This window comes from Phodopus roborovskii, unplaced genomic scaffold (assembly GCF_943737965.1).
Source record: "Phodopus roborovskii unplaced genomic scaffold, PHOROB, whole genome shotgun sequence".
Lineage (NCBI taxonomy): Eukaryota > Metazoa > Chordata > Mammalia > Rodentia > Cricetidae > Phodopus > Phodopus roborovskii.
In genome coordinates this window covers 3,349,730-3,371,148 of record NW_026126693.1, presented here as the reverse complement: position 1 = coordinate 3,371,148, position 21,419 = coordinate 3,349,730, and the positions used below count along the sequence as shown (strand labels likewise).

General features: G+C 38.5%; 1 protein-coding gene across 1 annotated transcript in view; it reads right to left on the bottom strand.

Moving 5' to 3' along the window:
* Positions 1–21,407, bottom strand: part of Fam185a (family with sequence similarity 185 member A) — a 39,068-nt gene extending 17,661 nt beyond the window's left edge. Inside the window, exons 1-6 of the mRNA XM_051174819.1 lie at positions 20,953–21,407; positions 18,234–18,343; positions 14,732–14,824; positions 9,855–9,993; positions 6,418–6,459; positions 2,213–2,308 (exon numbers count right to left, since the gene is read on the bottom strand). Coding sequence (XP_051030776.1) covers positions 2,213–2,308; positions 6,418–6,459; positions 9,855–9,993; positions 14,732–14,824; positions 18,234–18,343; positions 20,953–21,358 — 886 coding nt within the window. The 5' untranslated portion in view covers positions 21,359–21,407. The remainder of the gene's footprint in view (positions 1–2,212; positions 2,309–6,417; positions 6,460–9,854; positions 9,994–14,731; positions 14,825–18,233; positions 18,344–20,952) is intronic.
* Positions 21,408–21,419: the final 12 nt, after the last annotated feature.

Genomic DNA, 21,419 nt, shown 5'->3' with positions numbered 1-21,419 from the left:
ACTGTGGACTGGGGGGAGGGTGGTATGGGAGGGGATGGGAGGGAGGGAGAGAGGGAGAAAGGAAGGGAAGAAGGGAGGGAGGGAAGGAGACAGAACTGGAATCGATATGTAAAATAAGAAAAAAAAACCCAACAAAACAAACAAACAAAAAAAAAAAAAAAAAAAAAAAAAGAAAGAAAAGAAAGAAAAAAATAACATTCACAGAAGAACTATTTATTTAAATCTTTTTTGTTTTAAATTCCATTACTAGTGACATTCATGGTTAATAGTTTCCCCTGTTGGGACTTCATAAGAGAGTAAAATTGCCAGGTGGTGGTGGCACACACCTTTAATCCCAGCACAAGAGAAGCAGAGGAAGGTGGATTTCTGTGAGTTCGAGGCCAGCCTGGTCTATAGAGTGAGTTCCAGGACGGGCTCCAAAAGGTACACAGAGAAACCCTGTCTCAACACCCCCCCTCCCACACACACACGAAATTAAAATGATATGGCTAACACTTTAAATGAAAATGACCTTATATATAGGGCAGTTGTTTGAATGCTTGGTCCTTAGTTGGTGGGACTGTAGAAGGATTAGGAGGTATGGTCTTGTTGGAGGAGGTGTCACTGTAGGCAGGCTTTGAACTTTCAAAAGCCCATGCCCTTCCCAGTTAGCCTTCTCTGCTTGTGATCAAGATGTAAGCTCCCAGCTACTGCTCCACTGACTGTTGCCATGCTCCCCCCCACCCCCACGATGATCATGTACTCTCAACGTTTTCAAACTGTGAGCCCCAAATCAATAATTTATTTAATAAGTTGCCTTGGTCACTGTGTCTCCTCAGAGCAATAGAAAAGAAACTAAGGCAAAGTTAGGAGTTTTGTGAGGATAAAATTGTATGGGCTGGTTTTGCATGTCAACCTGACACAAGCTAGAGTCATCAGAAGAAGGAGCCTCAGCTGAGGAAATGCCTCCTTGAGATACAGCTGTAAGGCATGGTGGTGGTGGTGGGGAGCCCATGGTGGGTGGTGCCATCCCTGGGCTGGTGGTCCTGGGTTCTATAAGGTGAACCAAACAAGCCATGGGAATCAAGCCAGTAAGCAGCCCTCCATGGCCTCTGCATAAGCCCCAGTCTCCAGGATCCTGCCCTGTGTGAGTTACTGTCCTTTCTTCCTTCAGTGATGAACAGCAATGCTGAAGTGTAGGCCTAATAAACTCTTTCCTCCCCGACTTGTTTTTGGTCACGGTGTTCCACTGCAGCAATAGAAACCTTAACTAGGACAAAGATCATGTCCTATTTTAAAGAAAACAAGCTAGAATCGCCTGAGAAACCCTGCCTACGTATCAGCACCTGTTTCAGTTCTACCCTGTGCTCAGTAGCTCTCCACTAACTCTGGTAAGGCATGTGATTGGGAGAAGACTGTTACATGACATAGAAATTAGCAGTAGGAGAACTAGTTTCTGAGAAGAAATACCATCCTTGTAATGTTCAGTCCCATCCTAGCCAATATACAGATTCTATATATTGTTGTTAGTCTTAAGTCTTTTATACAGAATTATAGTTCCTAACTTTCTGCACCTCAGTCCATACAGCTAAGTCACACTGTCACTTGTTACCATGCCTACATGTATGTGTATGCCTACATGTCAAATTAGTTTTCAGAGGGATAAAAAGTGTATTTAAGGTGACTAGATGCATACAGCTCATACTCAGCTTTCCAGTGGATAAAAAAGCATGCAATTTTAAATAAAATACTTAACTAAGTTATCTGGATAAGAAATTATGTAGACAAGTACATCAGAACTCTGCTTTGGGGACCGAAATGGGGATGCTTTAGGACCACATTTTGAAGGCAACTGTTCTATTGTGACAGCAGGGGAGGTTCTCTACAGGCTGGGCCAGAAAGGCCAACTTAAAGACTTTTTTCCTACAAAGAACACTCTATTTCCTACATGACAAAAGTGGAAGATCCACACAAACATTAGAAATTATACAGTAACAGTAAAAAAAATACAACACCATGTTTGTCAAAGAAAGTAAGTTTTTCTTCATGGCCACCTATCCTAAACATAAAGACTTCTGATAGGCTTAGGGAGCTCAATATCAGTGTTTAAATCAGGATCTAGCAGAAGAAAATCTCTTCAAGTCACTGTAGCTAAGCCGCCCATCTGTTTCCCAAATATTACATCAATCTTTCCTCACACTGCACATGAAGCGGCACCATTCCAGTCGCTCACCTTCCTGTGAGGTCAGGGCCACTTCCCCCAGCTGGCTGACATAAACGTCTATGGCACCCTGCTGACTTGAGGCCTTTAGACATCCGGAGGACGAATCTGGGAGAAAGAAAATTATAACCATGATTGGTCTAAACGAGTAAATGGAATTTCAAACTTGAAATAAAAGGCCCTGCTTTGACATATGGGTAAGAACCTATAAACCTTGCAAGGCTTTGCATTTTCCTCATTACAATGTCATCTTTTTATCAAAATGTAAACATACTAGGAATTTAGAAATACACACCTACACAACTATTAAAACTAATCTATAGAGCTCTGAATATGCACCCTTTCTTAAAATTTTAATTTACCCTTTTATGTGTATGGTTGTTTTGCCAGCAAGTGTACCACTTGCATGCCGGGTACTACATTAGCTGGAAGAGGACATGAGGACACCAAGTCCCTTGAACTGGAGTTACAGACAGTTGTGAGCCACCATATGGGTGCTAGGAATAAAACCCAGGACCTTTGGAAGAAGAGCCAGTGCTCTTAACCACTGAGCCATCTCTCCAGCCTCACAGCTCATGTCTTAAAACCTGACTGTAGGAAGAATGGCGTGTAACAACTGACAGCCAATGCCAAACCCAGAAAGCACCACTTAAGTATTCATTCATTCTCAAATTGACAAATCTAGCAAACTTCCAGTATCAGCCAAAGACGTTTACCCTGTGCTTAGACTATATAAACAGGAATGAAATTAGTGAGAAATCAAAACTTCACATCTTGTCTTTCAGCAAACTGGCTGTGTAAGAGCAACAGCTTATCCCCATGAGGGTTGACTGCATTTCTTAGAGGGGTAGCAAGGTATGGAGCAATCACAGGGAGATGGAAGGCTGTTTCCTGGTTTCATCTAATTCTTCTTTGCAGAAGTTTCTGATTTGAATAGGAATATTCAAGTCAGGACAAGAAAATAATAATCAAGTTAATCCTTACATGAACTCAAATTTCTGTTTTTTTTTCAATGACTCTTGTTTTCAGTAGACCAACAGTTTATGGTCAAGGAGAAACAAAGTCAGACAAGGAAACTGGAGAATGCCTTGAAGTGTCAGTGCTAAGGGTCATCTACCCTACGCCCCATGGCCACTAAAACTTTAATACCCAGCCTGGCTGTCCCCAGAAGGTCAGAGAACAGTCTTTTCAGGGGCCTCTACAAAGCACATTTTATCAAGAGCTTTTACTACTTCAACCGAGAAACAAACTAGGAACTGTGGTGAAAATTACGTGAGAAATAATACTTTTTACAAAATATGAAAAGAAAATATATTATCCACAAAGGCAATGCTTCTCTTTAAAATTATAAATAGCTTCAATCAAACTTTGAAGTGAATTATTCAAGATCTGGCACAAAGATCGTTTAGAATGATTTGTCTCTAACCTACACCAATTCGTTCTTTATCAGGCCCCAGTTATTAGTTTCCAAGTATCAAAAGTAAATACCAGCATAAGTAAATGAAGAATTAGGTAAATTATAGGAGACAGAGAGACTGGCTACATCATTGTTAGATGAGTTCCAACAGAAACTTCATTAAAAACCTTTTATTAATCCATAAAGAAGCCATGTAAAATACGTTGTGGTAATAACAAACATGTAGGCTATCTAATGTGTACATGTATCATCCCAGCTTGAACAAAGTAAAGTGTTTGATAATTAGTTTGACTTTTTTCCTCTGGGGAAGGGGAACCCTACAAGAATGTTAGGTGATCTACAAACAATACTTTCATTCCCTTCACTATGGGAGAAAAAAACTGTAAGTTACAAAGTAATTATATTTGAATGTTATCACTCTTGAGCTTTGTTAATGTCTCATTTTCCAAAGCTGTCAAAAAAGTCAAGATGCTTTTTAAAAAGGCAGACATGACATTTAAAACCTATGCAGCAAACACAAAATCTCAAAAATATGTTTGCTTATGTAAGACCTGCACAAAAAAAAACATTCCAATGTGAGTGGGGGATCTCACAAGAAGAGCTGTAGTCAACACATGGCTGCTGACAGGACAAGGAGTCTTCTACAGGAATGAGTCCAAGGTAGGTTATCTGATCCCAGTCAACCCTAAATGCACCTCCACCCCCACCACCTAATGGACTCAGCAGGCTGTATTTAGGTGTGTGTGTGTGTGTGTGTGTGTGTGTGTGTGTGTGTGTGTGTAAAATAAAGTAGAGGAGGTCATGAATTTAAGGAAGTGGCATTGGAGGCATTGGTAGAGTAAGAGAATGGGGTGAGAATGATGTAAAGACAAGTACTCGTGTGTGATTGAAAGTCAAACATTTCATATTAAAAACTGATAATTTGCATTTTATAACATATGCAGCAAAACAAACTTTCTATAATACAAAATATGGAAATGAAAACTAATCATCAAGAGTAAGATGAAGGCTTTCTCTACAAGAATCCCATACTTTAAAGGTCAGCATTGCGAAGACATTCTACAGCTGTTGGAGATGTCTTACAGGAGTAGACAAGAGAACAGAGACTATAGAGCAGACAGGCAGGTACACAGACCCCCACAGAGAGTTAGCAACAGTTAGAATTCTGAACAAAGAGCTTACTGTTTAACAGGGTCCACTGAGCTGTTTTACCTTTAATTACTCAAAAGAGAAAAACTAATTTCAACCACCAGCTTAACACCAGACTCAAGCAAAGAAACATGCATTTGTAACACATATTTTGTTGACAGGAGAAAAACAACTAAGCTTGAAAAGCAAACATTTTAAATGTGTTGTTTTCTTTTAGATAAAAGAAAAATTTTCTCAAAGTTGGACATGCATGTTTCAAAGCAAGTCTTTAATATTTTTAAATTCCAACTTTCATGTTATAAAGGAGGAACAAGTTGTTTGCTGACTGAGTCATATGCTCGTAAAGCTGTACAGAGTACAAGAACAGGCAACTTATATCCACAGGACATATAAGAGTTTGAAAAAGTAGAGTTTTAAAGCAACTTCAATTTTCTATGAAGCCCCCTCTAGGCATTCCATAAGTAGGAAGGAGTAAACAGGCCTCTGGGAGATGTGTGAGGCAAACTGAGCTCAACTTTTCAAAGGACAAAACAGTTTTGGCAACCCTTGAAGAGTTAACAGGGAGCAGCCATGGCTGGCTGGATGGTTGGCCCCTAGTGTCCTCCTCTCCTCATTCCCTCATTTCTCCTTCTAGTTATCCTCTCTGCTTGCTCAGCCCCGCCTACCCAGCCTCACTACTGGCTGTTCAGCTCTTTATTAGACCACAAGGTGTTTTTAGACAGACACAGTAACACAGCTTCACAGAGTTAAACAAATGCAACATAAACAAAGCAACACAACTTTACATCATTAAACAGACGTTCCAGAGCATAAACATATGTGACATATCTTAAAATAATATTCTACAACACTACAGGCTAAGCAACTTAAACTTGAACATAAGATACCCATCCTCTGAACCTTCTTATTGTGATAAAGCTCCTCCGAATCCACATACACAGGGTTCTAAGATATAGTCTCACTTCTTCTCCTACTACATCTACCACATCCTTAAAAATGGTGAACCCATTCCATTTTAAGGCTTGTTCTTGCCATCCCTTTGTGGGAGCTCTGTATGCATAATTTTACAAGTTTTTTAGTTGCTATTTTGGTAACCTCAATTAAAATGTCTCTCTTCTTCTGATTGCCTAACTATAGTAATGTTCTTTTCCATAAGTAATCTCTATCCCCTTACTTATTTCTTCATTGCACTTATGGTGATCTGAAATCACCTTTTGTTTTTACATGACTATTCTTTTTCGACAGCTCCTAGACAAAATGAGTATTCGTGATGACTAATATACTCCCTAGTAGCAAAAGAATAGCAGACACTCATAAACATAGACAAAAAGGTATAGGTGTAATAGTGGTTGACTTTAAATGATAACAGTTTTGGAGACAATATATATGTATGTATGTATGTATGTATATGTATATGTATATAGCATACCTTTCAAAGAGTTAATGTGGCTATTTAAAGAACTCAGGATATTTATGTGATTTCCTTTCTTAATATTAGGTCCAGGGTATTTTCTCTGAACCAAATATTCATTCTTGACCTTCATACATGACTTAAGTAGCAAGTGAGGCTTGTGAGACAGACTATAGATTAAGAAAGCATCACAACTATAGATGGTATAAGCCATTACCAAACAGCATCTTAACCACATACCAACTGTAATATTACCCATCTTGCTTTGTAATGTGATATTTCCTGCAAAAGAGAGAAAACAAGAATTTCAAATTACCAGGGATAATGAAGAAGGAACTGTGTTATAAAGAATCCTAATGCACAGCTATACATCCACAATGCCATTTAATACCACTACTGCTGTGGTCATTTTTGTCAGTATCAGAAATCCAGTAAGAGATTAGTTGCAATTCTAAAACAAATAACTGTAGGCATATAAACCCCACAGCTATGAAACACTCACACATTGACAAAATATACTCCCTCCACATTTTCAATCTAAACGTTAATATCAGAACATTAATTAGACCACACAAAGCCAAATTTTAGCCAAGGAACACAAACTTTTCATAAAAATGTTTTCTTTTTAGGCCAGGTGCCACATCTGTTGGATTAAAGTAGTTTCTGAGCCAAGTGTTACAGTGATTTGGGATAACAATGAATACACAGATATATGACTAACAACAACAACAACAAAAAAAAAATGCTTCAAAGCTTTCCACTATGCAATCAAAATACATTTTCCAGAAATACGATAGGGTGGTGCAACCATTCTTTTCAGTCCCATTAGTTTAAAAATTGGACTGTTCTTTATATGTGGGATTGCAGGTACAAGTACTCCTAGAATCAAAAATTCATAGCTTCTCCCCACAAAATGTATGCAATAACCTTATCTCTTCTAATATACTCCAAAACTACAGAAAGAAGGAATAACTTGAATTCAAAATTAATCCAACTTTAATTCAAAATTAGTCAATCAATTCAAAATTATGTCATATATTTGCAGATGCTAGTATGCCAATTTCTGGAAAAAGTAAAAAGAAAGACACCATTCATTTTCCCAATAGTCAGACATGTGTGATGGCAAAAATGCTTGAAAAGGTCTAACATCCCACCACACTTCATGTGAGTACAAGAACAAGGGGGGACATTTATGAAAGGATAAGAGCATGGTTTCAATGTAGCCCATAAAATTATTTTATGTCTTAGGACATTCCGAGGCTTTGAATATCTTGTTAAATGTGTTAAGTACACATTACTTCATTGGTGTGCTCTATACACTCTTCCAATTTTCAAACCCAGTAAATGTAGTTTCACCATCACATGCAAACAGTGAACAAAAGCATAAGGCTCTAACGTGGCTCCCACTCTTTCTCCCTTCTAGTACCCATGCCTCCCTTTGAAGGCTCTTCTATCATGTGCCAGCCAGACCTCAGTGACTTGCTTACAACCAAGAGAGCAGGAGAAAGGTGCTGGGCTGTCATGCCCATGATTCTGTTATAGACGATTCTGATTCTATATTTCTAGTCCCCTGCTACTCTCATGGAAGTCAGATGTAACACTGTCAACTGCCCTTTGAAACAGGTCATTTGACAAAGAAATCAAAAGGCCCCTGGCTAACAGGATGAACTGTATTCTGACAACAGGCATGAGTAGGCATGGAGCCATATTTACCCTTGCTGAACAATGGCAAGAGCTCACAGCCCACAATGACATCATGATTATAATCCTAGGAGAGATCTTAAGTCAGAGACACAGTCATCCAGGCCACCCTAGAACTAAGACAGTTTTATAGCCACTTAGCTAATGAGTCTAGTCACCCATACACAAGAAAACTGAGCCCTATACTTAAAATAGTCTTAATGTAGCAAAATACCATCTTTAAATGAAAATATGATCGATTCTCTCAAACTTGGTTGTGATATGAAGTCTTGAGAAAAAGACTATTACAAAGTTGTGTAGAAAGGTTTTTTTAGAACAGCCATATGTTGCATTTTTTTTCAGCTCTAACTGAAAAGAGAATTGAGTTTAAACTTAAGAAAAAAAAAAGCCACACTAAATAAATCCCAGATAGGTCTTAGAATATATTATCTGTTTTTAAAAAGGGCTCGTAAATAGCAACATATTTTTTTCATAAAAACAAGTTATAGGATCCTAAGCTAGCTTGTTTACATATAGCCAAATACAAATAATTTGTATTACACAACTACCAGGGTTCACAGGGTCTTCCTAGGGTGTGGAAGCTCACCTGCTTCTCCACCTCCATCCTAACATTCACACTCCAAGCTTCAACAGCACACTCCTGCAAGTTCTTGGAACCAGGATGGAGGACAGGTAACATGGAAGAAGGAGCAGGAAACTTAGGCTTATCTCCATGATGTACAACAGTCAAAGCACTGGTGTGAGGGGTGGGTAAGGATTCCTTTCTAACGCTCTCCTGCTCCTGCTCACTGAGCACCAGAGTTACAAAAGGAGCTGTGAGGAAGTTGCTTTGACATGGGGTGACGGGACAACAAGTGGAGCCGGGTGGAAGACATAGGAAGTGATACATAAGACAGCTGTGTGTTCTTTAAAGGTGGGTATCATTTCTTGCTCAACTCTACACTCCTGGTTCCTAGAAATCTGACACACAGTAGCCAGTCAGTAACTGTGTTGAATGAATAAATTTAACTGTATCAGAGGCTATGATTCCTCATGCAGAGCCCCCGTCACATGTGAAGGGCCTATATTCTTACATGTATTTCAGAAAATACATCTGGATTTGCATCACCTGCTCTGTGGAAACAAAGAGGCAGAATGACACTGACCATCAGCAGGCCTTCAGCCATATTATTTCCCCAATGTGTTTTCTCTTTTTCTTCCCATGCTATAAACATTAACTAAATAATGCTGCTCTCTGTGGAGAGACTTTTGGGACATCACACAAGACTGAAGACACTAAGAGGCAGAGGCAGGAGGATCTCTGTGAGTTCAAGGCCAGCCTGGTCTACAGAGTGAGTTCCAGCTCTAAAGCTACACAGAGAAACCCTGTCTTGATAAACCAAAGTGGGGGGGATGACAATGACAACTGAAACAGCACATTGCTAGGAAGATCTACCTCTGCCAGTACAAATACCCAAAATCAGTATCAGAGTTTCTATAATTTGATCTACCCAAACATTTTACTCATTTAACTATTCTCCTATCATGAAAAGTAACCACTAAGAATCCCATCTTTATTAATATTGCTTTTATTTCACCTCTTGGATAGTGTTTCTTCTTATAAAAATGTTTAAAAATCACAGCTACTAGGGCTGGAGAGATGGCATGCAAATGCATACACATGCACACACATACACATGCATACATACACACACATGCACACACATACACATATACACACAATGAAAAATAGTAAGAATCTTTTTAAAAAATCAGAACTACTATTAGCTTCATATATTAATGGCATGATTATCAAATTCTTGCCAAAATAAAATTAAATTAGCTTGTGAGTAAGTTTATTTTCATAGATTTTTAAAAGAATGGCTAGTCTGCAATTAATTATCTAGAAGGCCAGTTCCCTGACCCCTCTTGAACAGTCATCTTAAATTTTATGCTATGTGGAAAGTCTGAGATACACTAGGCCTTTGCCAGCTTACCATGAACATTTCCTAATGCAATATCCCCAGCAGCAGAAGTCAGAAATGAAGATTCTGTATAAAGATACTTGACTTTCAGCAAACCATCCTCTGTAGATATATTAACACAACTTCCCTGAAGTTTATCTATGGTCACAGTCTAGTAAGAGAGAGACTGTAATGAGTTCATTATAAAACAAACTGTAAGCAATCAAAACAGTTCATCTAGAACAGCAGTTCCCAACCTGTGAGTTCCAACCCCCCACAGGGCTGGCATATCAGATTACCTGCATATCAGAAATTTACATGACAGTTCCTAACAGTAGCGAAATCACAGTTATGAAATAGCAAGGAAATAATTTCATGGTTGGAGATCACCACGACATGGGAAACTACAGCATTAGGAAGGGTGAGGACCGCTGACATAGGATGATGACCAACTCCATGAGAAATACAGTCACCTTGCCATTGAGCTCCCTGGATGTAGCTGCTGAGACTGTGAGCAGCATGCATTCTCTGCAGAGTGGGAAATAGAGCCAACACATGACTCCTCCATTTATTTATGCCTTTGTTAGTCTCTTTAGCAATGTTTTACACTTTCTTTGTGGAATTTATCTTTCTAGTTTATTCCTGTTAGATAATTTCTCTTAAAAGTTCATGTTTTCTTGACTTTTCTATTTGAACTTAATTTAACAACCACAATAAACTCACTAATTCTAATAATTTTTTTGCATTCAAAAAAAATCCACATACACAATTCTGTTATCTCCAGATGATCACTCTATTACCTCCTTTCTAGTATATATTCTTATATAAATTGCATTCTCTGTGCTTTTTCATTCTTTTCCTTATGTCTGGCTCCATCTTCCAATTCAACAGTAGCAACTAGATGAAGAGCAGCCTACCTTACCTTCCTGCTTTTTCTCAGAAGGAAAGTGCACAGCATCTCAGCAGAGGTGTGATGCTTGTTACAGAGATGTTTGTATGCATCTTTTATGTGATTAAACAACCAAATGTATTGTTATTTCTATACTGAATTCATGGATGCATTTGGGTCTCACAAACTCTGGTGTTGCTGAGCTACATGATTTTTCTCACATGTTGATGTAGTAACTGTAACCTTCTTATTCATCTTAAATTTCATTGACAAAATTCAGTATATGTTTATGTCTCAAATATTGTTTGCCATGTAAAGCGAAGACAGTTGAGAATTCCACATCATTTCTACCATGTTACAAACAAATACAAGTTAATATCAAAGTGTTGGCACTATACACTCAGTTACTAGGATGGCCTGCCACAATTCTGCCCAGAAACAAGGCTTTTAAACCAACAGTATCACTTCACCCCTCCTCACAAGTTTTCCAAAAACCATTAAGAATGTTAGCAAATGTTACCAGACAAGATTGAGTTTCAAAAACAAAATATTAAAGACAGAACAAAATGAGAAAGAAAAGTAGCCACCTGGTCTTATGGGGCATAAGTTAAAACTATTTTGCCCTGGATTCAGAGTACACAACTTTCTGTATTTTTAAGAACGTGTATCATAATATTGCTTTTTTTTTTAACTGCTTGATTATCTTAAGTTGATTATGGACTGACAGAAATTTTAAGTTTAGTTTCCAAAAAAATAAAGCACTATACTTTGTAAATGGATTTACTGGGACATAAACATTTTATCTTTGATGGGCTTATAGCAAAGGCATAAAACTTCTAACAAAAAAAGTCTTTGCCTACAAACTCTACTCATGAAAACTTGCTTAGTTTTCATGGTTTCATGCTATCCAAGAATTTCCATAAATCAGGGAATAAAATGAGATATTCTGGAATATTTCAATAGGGAATAGTGCTGTTTTACACCAAAATAGAAACATTTTGAAACATCATGAATTAGCTAAGGAGCACTTCTACCTAGATACTGCCTACTACCATGTGAAATAAAGCTGGGTTTCAAGACCCTTTCTATGAGCATCTGTAAAATGCCAAGGATCTACACAGCTGTTAAAAACTAAATACATCCCCAGGAAGCCAGAAAACACCCTGTACTACCAAAGCAAGTAAAATCCACCACAGATCACTAACACAGTATAGTTGCCAATCATTTATACAATTTTCCAGAAATTCTAAATTCTTCAAGGGCCACATATCATAAACCTCATCATCTGAACCATGTAAGATACTAACCCAAAAAAATTAAACTTGGGTTAGTTCAGTTGTCAGCAAAATATTGACAAAATCTTATTTAGTCTTATTTATATTACTGTGTCACACGCAGACTCCCTAGATTAAAGTGTATACTATGATTTTTTTAACAGAAATTAGAGAGAAAAAAAGGTAAATCAGAAAATACATTCCTGAGAGGTATTGCTAAAATTAATTTTAACATAAGAAGGAATTTTCCCCTACACATGGTTAATATATATACATACAAAAATCAACTCGTAATGTGACTCTGTAGTCCAAGTAGAAAAAGTGACAACTGTGTCATTAATTCAACCTGTAGTCACATAAAATGAATGTCTATGTTCATTGTTAAGTTATAAAAATTGACTCTGAATAACATCTTTTAAAACTGTCACACAGCTGACAGTGCTATTGTTTATGATGTCCATTTAATTTCTTTATCTTGTTTGAGTAAGTAAACCAACACTTCTATCCATCTCTTGAACAGCAAGATACAGGTCCAGGTGCAGGTGTTCTCTCCCATGGTTCTTTTCTCTTCATCCTTTCAGGAAGCATGCCCCCATGTCAGAGTCAGCCATATACAAGACCCCACTTTAACCACTTTATTTGTACTGATATCTTAATCTTCCTATCCGAGTTCTGAGATAGGTCCATTTCCATGACCACATTTTCCAGAAAACTGAGACACACAGTGTAAGTAACTTGTCTAAAGTCACAAAACTTAGTCAGTGGTTGAGTCAGGAAGTTTAATTCTCAATGTGTGTCTTAATCAGTAAGTATTTTTTATGCTTTTAAATAAACTTTTAAGTGTTTTAAATTTAATACTATGCAGGAAAAAATAGAAAAAAATATCTATACTAAGTCTTTAGCACATCGCCAAACTCAGGAAAGAAACAAAAGACAGGTAGTAAAAGTAATGTCCAATTGCCCATGTCAGTTAGAACAAATTAGCAACTAATGTGGCCAAAGTACTGAAAATAGCGTGATTTAAATTTTTGATACTCATATCTGATTGAAGTATGTAATACTGGGCTAGGATACTGGCTCATAAGTACAATGCATGCCAGTCAATCATGGGTCCTGTGTCAAAACCTAGGCCCATAGGTTTCTAACTCCAGTGCTGGGAAGGTGAAGACAGGCAGATCCCTGGAGCTCACTGGCTGGCCAGCCTAGCCAAAACCCACGAGCTCCAAGTTCAGTGAAAAGCACTGTCTCGAAAAGCAAGGTGGCCAGTGATTGAGAAAGACATCCTGTGTTGAGCATGGGCCTCCAAGCACTTATACGCACCAGCCCCCACAGAGAACATGTAATCTTGTAACATTATATGTAATATAATTTCAAATAACATTATCCACCAATGCAAGGGTTGAATTGGAAGGACTGCAAAGTTTGCCTGTTGTGCCTCTAAGGAGATAGTAATGTGACTGAAAAAAACTAAAGGTCATCTTCAAGGGCAGTGACCTACGGCTGCAGGCTCTTGAAACACTTTCCTAGTTTAATTTAAAAGATATATATTTGATTTAAACAGCTTCCCACAGATTCTAAGAAAAAAGTGATGGGAAGCACAGTAGAAGCCATTCACCTTTCATAATTGTACCAGCAGATGGCTCATGGGAAAAGAGAGCTGTTGCCAAGCATGACTTCAGTGTGATCACTAGGATCCACATGATGTCCCTCTGACTTCTTGTGCATCTTGATGCGCGTGCGCATCTGCGCACGTGCACGCTCACGCGCGCGCGTGCACACACACACACACACACACACACACACTCTCTCTCTCTCTCTCTCTCACACACACACACAAATAAATAAAAGAATAAATAAAATGTAATTTAATTTTAAAAAAATTGTGCCAACAGTAAGCTACAGGACATGCTCATAACCTTCATTATCAGATTTAGAGTTTTCTTGAAAGATTTAAAACATTATTCAGCACAGTAGCAACAGTAGTCCCCAGAATTTACCTTTGCTATTAAGAGCATGACAAGTCACTGGAAGCAGTCAAATAGCTGATTTAAAATGCAAACCATCTTTCTGTAACAATCTCTGAGATAACAGGGTGGGGGAAGAGAACAGTAGCTCTGTCTCACAGTGCCACCTTGTGGAAACACGGAAGAAACCAACTTTCAAATGGTTTTTTAATTTACTACTTCTCTGAGTGCATAATGGATTTTTAGCATATCAACTGCTCATTTCACCCCAATTTATCCCAGAGGCCCCTGTCGCCTTGTTCCCTCTCTCAACATCATGTCCTCTTTTCAAAACCCATGAGTCAATTCTGTGCTGTCCAGGTGCATGAGCGTTTCAGAATTTACCTTTAATTAGACAAAAAGCAGCAGGCCTGGGAGAACACAGTAACCCAGCACTCACAAAAAACCCACCCACACTGGTGGAATCACTTAATTCGGTATTTTAATCCATGATCATCAAAATAAAAGTCTCCTTAGACAAATCAGAGTTAAATATGAAGTGTTTACTGATTCTAATGGCATAAATATCAAAAGTATTAAATCACACACTAAAATTTAAATTATAAGCATTTAATCACTTCAGTTCTAAAAATGAGCTCATTAAAAAACTTTACTCACTAAAAAGAAAATGTTACACAACGAATTCTAGGACGTTGCCAATGTGGGGAATCAAGAGCAAAGCGGAAGTTACAGAGAGGGTTTCACTCTTACACTGTGATGTTACGGAGAGGGTTTCACTCTTACACTGTGATGCGATGCATGGATGTCTACATTTCCGTAAATTGTTCCCAGACAGTTCACATTGCCTCCTTTTGTTTGAACATGTAACTTTTGGCTCTGAAAAAAACAAAAAACAAAAACCCCACAGAGGGAAGGGAGAGTAAGCTTGTGTGATACTACGGAAACATTTTCTTCTGTGCATGTCCATAAAATAACCCAACAATCAGTTTTAAGGAAAGTATTGAAAAGAGCAAAACAAATTGTTCCCACAAGGATTTGTCTTACAGTGTGGTTAACTTCATCATGGTCAGATATGAACCTAAAAACTAAGTTATTAATGAATTTTTAGAAAATTCTACTTCCAGAGTAACTCTGCTATCCCATCTAAAGCTCTTAACTGAAATTAAGTAAATTTCTGGAATGTCTCTGAAACTTATGAAGTTGTAACCAAGCTTTCATATACATTTTCATTTTTTCTTTAGAGAGAAACAATCATGAGATTTAAAAAAAAAAAAAAAAAAAAAAAAAAAAAAGAGGCCTAAAGCTTAAAGACACCGAGCTAGCTATTGAGATTATTGTGCTACATTTTTTAAAAATGCAGATGTGTGACATTCACTTGCCTTATACCTTAAGGATACTGAATAGATGCAACATTACCATGTTTTCCTCAGCTCAGAGTTGAGGAAGTTTGAGTTTGGAAACCACCAACTTAAGATCAAAACCCAGCTCAACTACTTTAGCTCGGTGAGTGAGTGCATTCCTCTGTATTTTGGTGCCTCCTAGTTTCCATTCTTGATAAATGAAAGATTATGTGAAATTCTCAGTACATATTAACAATTCATTAGCAGTAATTAGTTATTAAAATGTGATTTTTATACATAAAAGGCAGACATATTAACAGATGATCACTGACTAAAGACAATATTGTACCATATTTTAACAACCTAAGCCATATAACTTACCCAAGTGCCTGCATTCATGAATGTGAGTTAGTTAAGGCCAACATTGCAAGAATGATTCTTTTAGTACAAGACTAGTGTCTTAGTTTGTTACTCTATTGCTGTGATAAGACACTGACCAAAACCAACATTGGGGAAGAAAGTTTTCTTGAATTATAGATTACATTCCATCACTGAGGGATGCCGAGGCAAGATTCTGGATGCAAGAATTTAAGCAGAGACCATAAAGGAGTGCTGCTAATTGGCTTGCTCAGCGTGCTTTCTTATACATGGCAGGAGCACTTGCACAGCAGTGGTGCTGCCCACAGCAGGCTAGGCCCTTCCACATCAATCATTGGTCAAGAAAATGCCCCCACAGACTTGCCTATAGGCAGTCAATTCCTCAATTAAGTCTCCCTCTTCAAAGTTGGCTCTAGCTCATGTCAAGTTGCCATAAGCTAACTGGCAGCTGTAGTATCAGCTTAAGTTCTTCTAATTCTTTTTTAGGCCATTTTATTTGTAAAGACTGCCAGTTCATGTTTTTTTTTTTTTTTTTTCTTTCTTTCTTTCTTTCTTAACAAATCTTCCACAGAACAAATACAAAATGTACTTTAAAAATAGAGTTAAACTCTATCTTGAAATTTCTGTATATAAAACTCTTACAAATTTAAAGTTAAAAAAGAAACAATACTATTGTGTCTTAAAATATTGTACTGTTTCATTCTTGTAGGAGTTAGTCACCATTATTCCTTAGTTATTCTCAGTCATGCTTTAAGGAACAAGCATGGCCCACGTCTATTATGGTTCTTCCAACTGATGACAATATGTTCCCAAAGGACATGTGGCAGTTTTCTCTTTCACAACCAAGGTGTGTCTTACTGGCATCTGTGAGGCAGAGGCCAGGGTTGCCACTCCCACATCCAATAGGATCCAAAGAAAAATCCCATGCCCCAAAACGGCAACAGTGCCATGGGTGGAGAAATAATTGTATTTTATACCCACAGTGGCAAGGAGAAATGGAATTGATGGAGTCAGATCTTTCAGGACTACCAGTTGAAAATAGGGGTACAAGGACATAGACAGCAAGCAGCAGACTGGAGACAGAACCCAAATGTGAAGATTGCAAAATTAATTAAAAACTAAAGCACCACTGAGCAAATAAGTATTTCTAAGGAAAAGAAATTACAGTATTCTTAACCAATTAGTCACTCAAGATGAAGACTTTATTGCACAATTGTATATATGTGAATCATATATATGAATCAAACTATAGGTTAAAAAATCTATCTGGGTATTCTTAGTCTTTTATGATGATTGCACAACTAAATTTTTTAAGCAGCCTCATATGTAGATAGATGTAAGAGGCAGGTGCCCAGATAAAGATGAACAAATAAACAAATGGGTAAAAACAGAATGCATCAATCATTCAGATTAATTAAAGTTACAACACAGAGAAGTTCAGTAAAATGTGTCAAAGCATTATGCTTCCACCCTGCAAATGCTACAGCAATTAGAAATTGTTGTGGAATACTATTTTAACTGGGCAAAGATGTGTTTATGTTGTGGAATATTACTTTAACTATATGAAGGTGTGTTCCATTTGTTTAATTATGTAAAGATGTATTACATTTGTTTCACCTGGCCTGCCTAAGGCACCTGATTGATCTAATAAAAGCTAATGAACAATAGGTAGGCAAGAGAGGTATAGGCAGGACTGGTGGGCAGAAAGAATGAGGAGGACTCTAGGCTTGAAAGAAGAGAACGAGGGAGAAAGGGAGGGGCATACCCAGGGCCAGAAACCAGGCAGCAACTAGTCTCAAGAAGCAGCGAAAATATACAAAGATAAGAAAGGTAAAAAAGATCTGAGGCAAAAAATGTAGGTGAAGAGAAACAGGTTAAGCAATAAGAGCTGGCAAGAAAAGAGCCTAAAGAAAGGCTGAGCATTCATAACTAATGTAAGTCTCCATGTTATGATTTGGGAGCTGGTTGGTGATGAGCCCCAAAAGAAAGCCTCCTACAAAAATAACAGCAAACTCCCTAAAAGAGGAATAATTTAAAATATTTAAAGCTGAGACCAATCTCATTTTAAGAAAAATACAGTGTAAAATTGTTAATTATAAAACAAGACGAATCATCTGTTGTTCTGCAGAATCGGCTGCCTAGCACTCCAGGAAAGATCCTCTGGCATATTAAAAAAAAAAATATTTTAAGCACAGTTATAGTGCATAAAGACTTTCTTTAGTCTTTAGTAAGCAGAAGAAAATTTTGCAAAACTAACTTTTTTTTAATTGTAGTGTTATCTCAAAATCCTAAAAATACACTTTGGAGTTTCAAGACACTTTGAAATGACATCTAAATATAATTGTAACAAGAGGAAGGAAAGGGGGGGGGGAGGTAAGACCTTCTAAGTTGCTGCAACATTTGTGATTTTTAAGGCAAATTTTTTCAAAGACTTTCTAAAAGATGAGTGATAATAACCTGAATAACAAGCTAAGCCTTGTAGTTTGAGTCTGTGCTTTGCTGTTTAAGGTTTTTTTTTTTTTTTTTTTTTTTTAATCACTGGAGCACAGTGAGAGACACACTCCTACCTTCACAGACTGCAAGATGCTGGTCCCCTGCACAGTGTCAATTTTACAGTTGTCACATTCAATATTCTGCACCTTTACAGAGCCAGACCCTGATGACTCAATACTCAAATCTGGAAGCAAGAGCAGAAAGAAGGAAAAATCAGTTCCTAGTCAGATACATATTACAATAGCATGGATCAGTGTATGTGGTCATGACCCAGGCTTTCAAATTCTACTCTAGCCTTTCACAATCCCCAAATAGGAATATTGCCATACAGCTACTTCACAAGGTACTTGAAATAATTTTTAATCACAAGAACCACTTTTTAAAACCTAGTGACAATAATTAAAGCTACAATATAGTGGATAAATAAGTGTTTCTGAGAAAAATTAAAAAGCAGTGATGCACAGGTGGCATTCTCAGCTGTACAAAGCTAGCCTGGGCTACATAATGGGTTCCAGGACAGCCATGCCTCTATAGAGAAAATCTGTCTTCAAAGACAAAACAAACAACAAAAAATTTTAAACAATGATAATGAACATGCAATTCACATTAATATTAATGATTTACAGAGTGTAGAAATAAATACTATCGTCCTAGTTACTGTCCCTGTGATAAAATACTGACCAAAACCATTGGGGGAAGGAAAGGGTTTGTCTCATAGCTTACAGTCTACCATGCTGGGGAGTGAGGACAAACTCAGAGCAGGAACCAAAACAGATCATAGAGGAACACTCCCTCACTCTCCATGATTCTCTCAGCATGCTGTTTTATACATCTCAGGGCAATGACAGTGTGTTGGGCCCCACATCAATCATTAATCAAGAAATACTTCACAGTCTTGCCTAAAAGCCAGTCTGGTGAAGGCATTTTTTCAACTGAGGCTCCCTCTTCCAGGTGACTCTAGCTTGTATCAAGCTGCTAAAAATGAATGAATGAATGAATAAATAAATAAATAAATAAATAAATAACCAGCACAACTATTTTCCCCAAAGCAAGTTATTGGGACCAAATGCCACAATTTTAATAGTTACAGTATAAATCTCCACTGTTGCATGGCAATGGTTCAAATTAGCAACAAGTCACTGAATGAGAGGAAGTGAGAATACATAAAAAGCCAAATACTGATAGGAACAGAACTGCACAGCTTACTTCCCAATTGAATCTTGTCATATATCAAGAAATAAGGGAGGCCTGACAACTATACAGATGAGGAATGGTATTCTAAACACACTCTGCTCTTTGGGAAGTTAGAAGACTGAGGCTAGACATACCAGTAGTAATGCTATGTCCACTCAGTCTCTTTCACAAGTTATAGGAAAAATTAATAAAATTAACTGCATAAATTTGGGAGACCTATGGAACAGAGGCATGAAGACAGTACAATGGAAATAGGCTTTGGGTTCTGGCTAGAAGTAACGATGAGATTTGGGACAGCAGGAGTAGCATCAATTTTCATAGGTGCTGCTTTAAGTTTTCTTTAGCTCTCCATTGATACCCACCTGTGGTGGTTTGAAAGGAAGTCCCCCAAAGGGAGTGGCACTAATGGGAGGTGTGGCCTTGTTGGAGGAAGTGTGTCACTGTGGAAGTGGGCTTTGTGGTCTCACTTCTTTTTGCCTACCTCTCCAACACCATGTCTGTTTGCATGCTGACATGTCCCACCATAATGATAATGGACTGAACCTCTGAACTGCAAACTACCCAATTACATGTTTCCTTTATAAGAGTTTCTGTGGTCATAGTGTCTCTTCACAGGATAGAAACCCTAAGACACCACCTTAATCTGTATTGTGGTAAATCCCCTCAGGACCTTCAGATTAGTACATGTGGAGGGCACAGCCTCTTACTCATCTAGGCTAGTTAGGTAAGAAGCAAGAGAGCATAACGGCTCAGCCATTCCAGTCAGCTCAAATCCCAGACCCATCTCTTTGCATTTAAGGTGGAAATGTGGCTAGAAAGTACATTATTCAATGCCTCAGGTTTTATCGTTTGTTCCCTTACATTATTTTATACTTCCTATATCTTGATTTTCTCATATGAAATGGTGACAATAAGAGTATCTACTCTATGGAGCAACTATAAGGGTTAATAAAAATAGCCTTTTACGAGGTAAATGATGTTGTTATGATCATCAGCCTTCTGTTCCAGGAATAAGAGCCTGGAGAATCTATCCTAGAAAAGTGTGTGTGCTCTGGCATCTGGGAAATAATGGGACCCAAACAGCTAAGAAATATGTTTTCCAGGTACCATTATAAAATTTTCCAGTCTTACTATTTGTCTTGCTTCAAAGCTTACTACTGCCAGAGAATTTATTATGCCTAACATCATGCACACCTAATAGCTTTGGTATCTGTCGGAAAGCAAGTATTTTTTTTCTAGGTTAGTTGTGAGGCATTTATACACAGATGTGAACAATGTGGACACCAAGCCACTGAATGAGTTACCCAGAAACCTCAACTCTGAACGAGGAACCATTTTGCTAATGACTATGACAAAGAACATCACAGGCTCCGCAAAGCAATTAGACTTTGATTATTCCAATTCATGCTTATGTTCGGTCTTAATTTTTCTTCTTAACTGGAGAAAAGTATTTTAAATACTGTTATTACTGTTCAGGAATCCAAGTGTGTTGCTTTAGCAAAGAGGGCTCCTGAAGGCTCCAATTAAGTAGGGTGGAAGGAAACCTAATCTAAGACAGCGGTGCTGCCAGCGCCCCAAGCCAATTTTCACTTGACTTGCCAAACTTGAGGGGTGCGTTCACCTCCACCGACGCCCGGGGGTCGATGTCGTCTGACAGGATGGCCATCTCCTGCCGGGCGGCATCGTACTCGACCTGCAGACTGTCCAGGCCGCGTGCCTCGCGCCCCACGCCGCACACCGCCACCTGCACGCGGTCGCCGTCCGGGTGCGCCAGGGCATCCAGGGGCCTCACGACCAGGTGGCACGGAAGCCGCGTCCTCAGCCGTCCGAACGGGCTCACCTGCAGCGTCCACTCCCTCACAGCCGCGCGCGCCAGACCGGCCCCGGGGCCATCAGGAGCTGACCCGCGCCGCTCCCGGTCCGAGACGCGCGTGCGTGTCCCAAGAGCCCCGAACAAGGCGCCTGCCCGCACTTGGAGCGCGCCAGGAGAGAGGCGGCCGAACATGCCCTCCTCGGCTCGGTCTCACTGCTCCGCACAAGAAGAACCAGCAAGGCAAGGCCTCAGC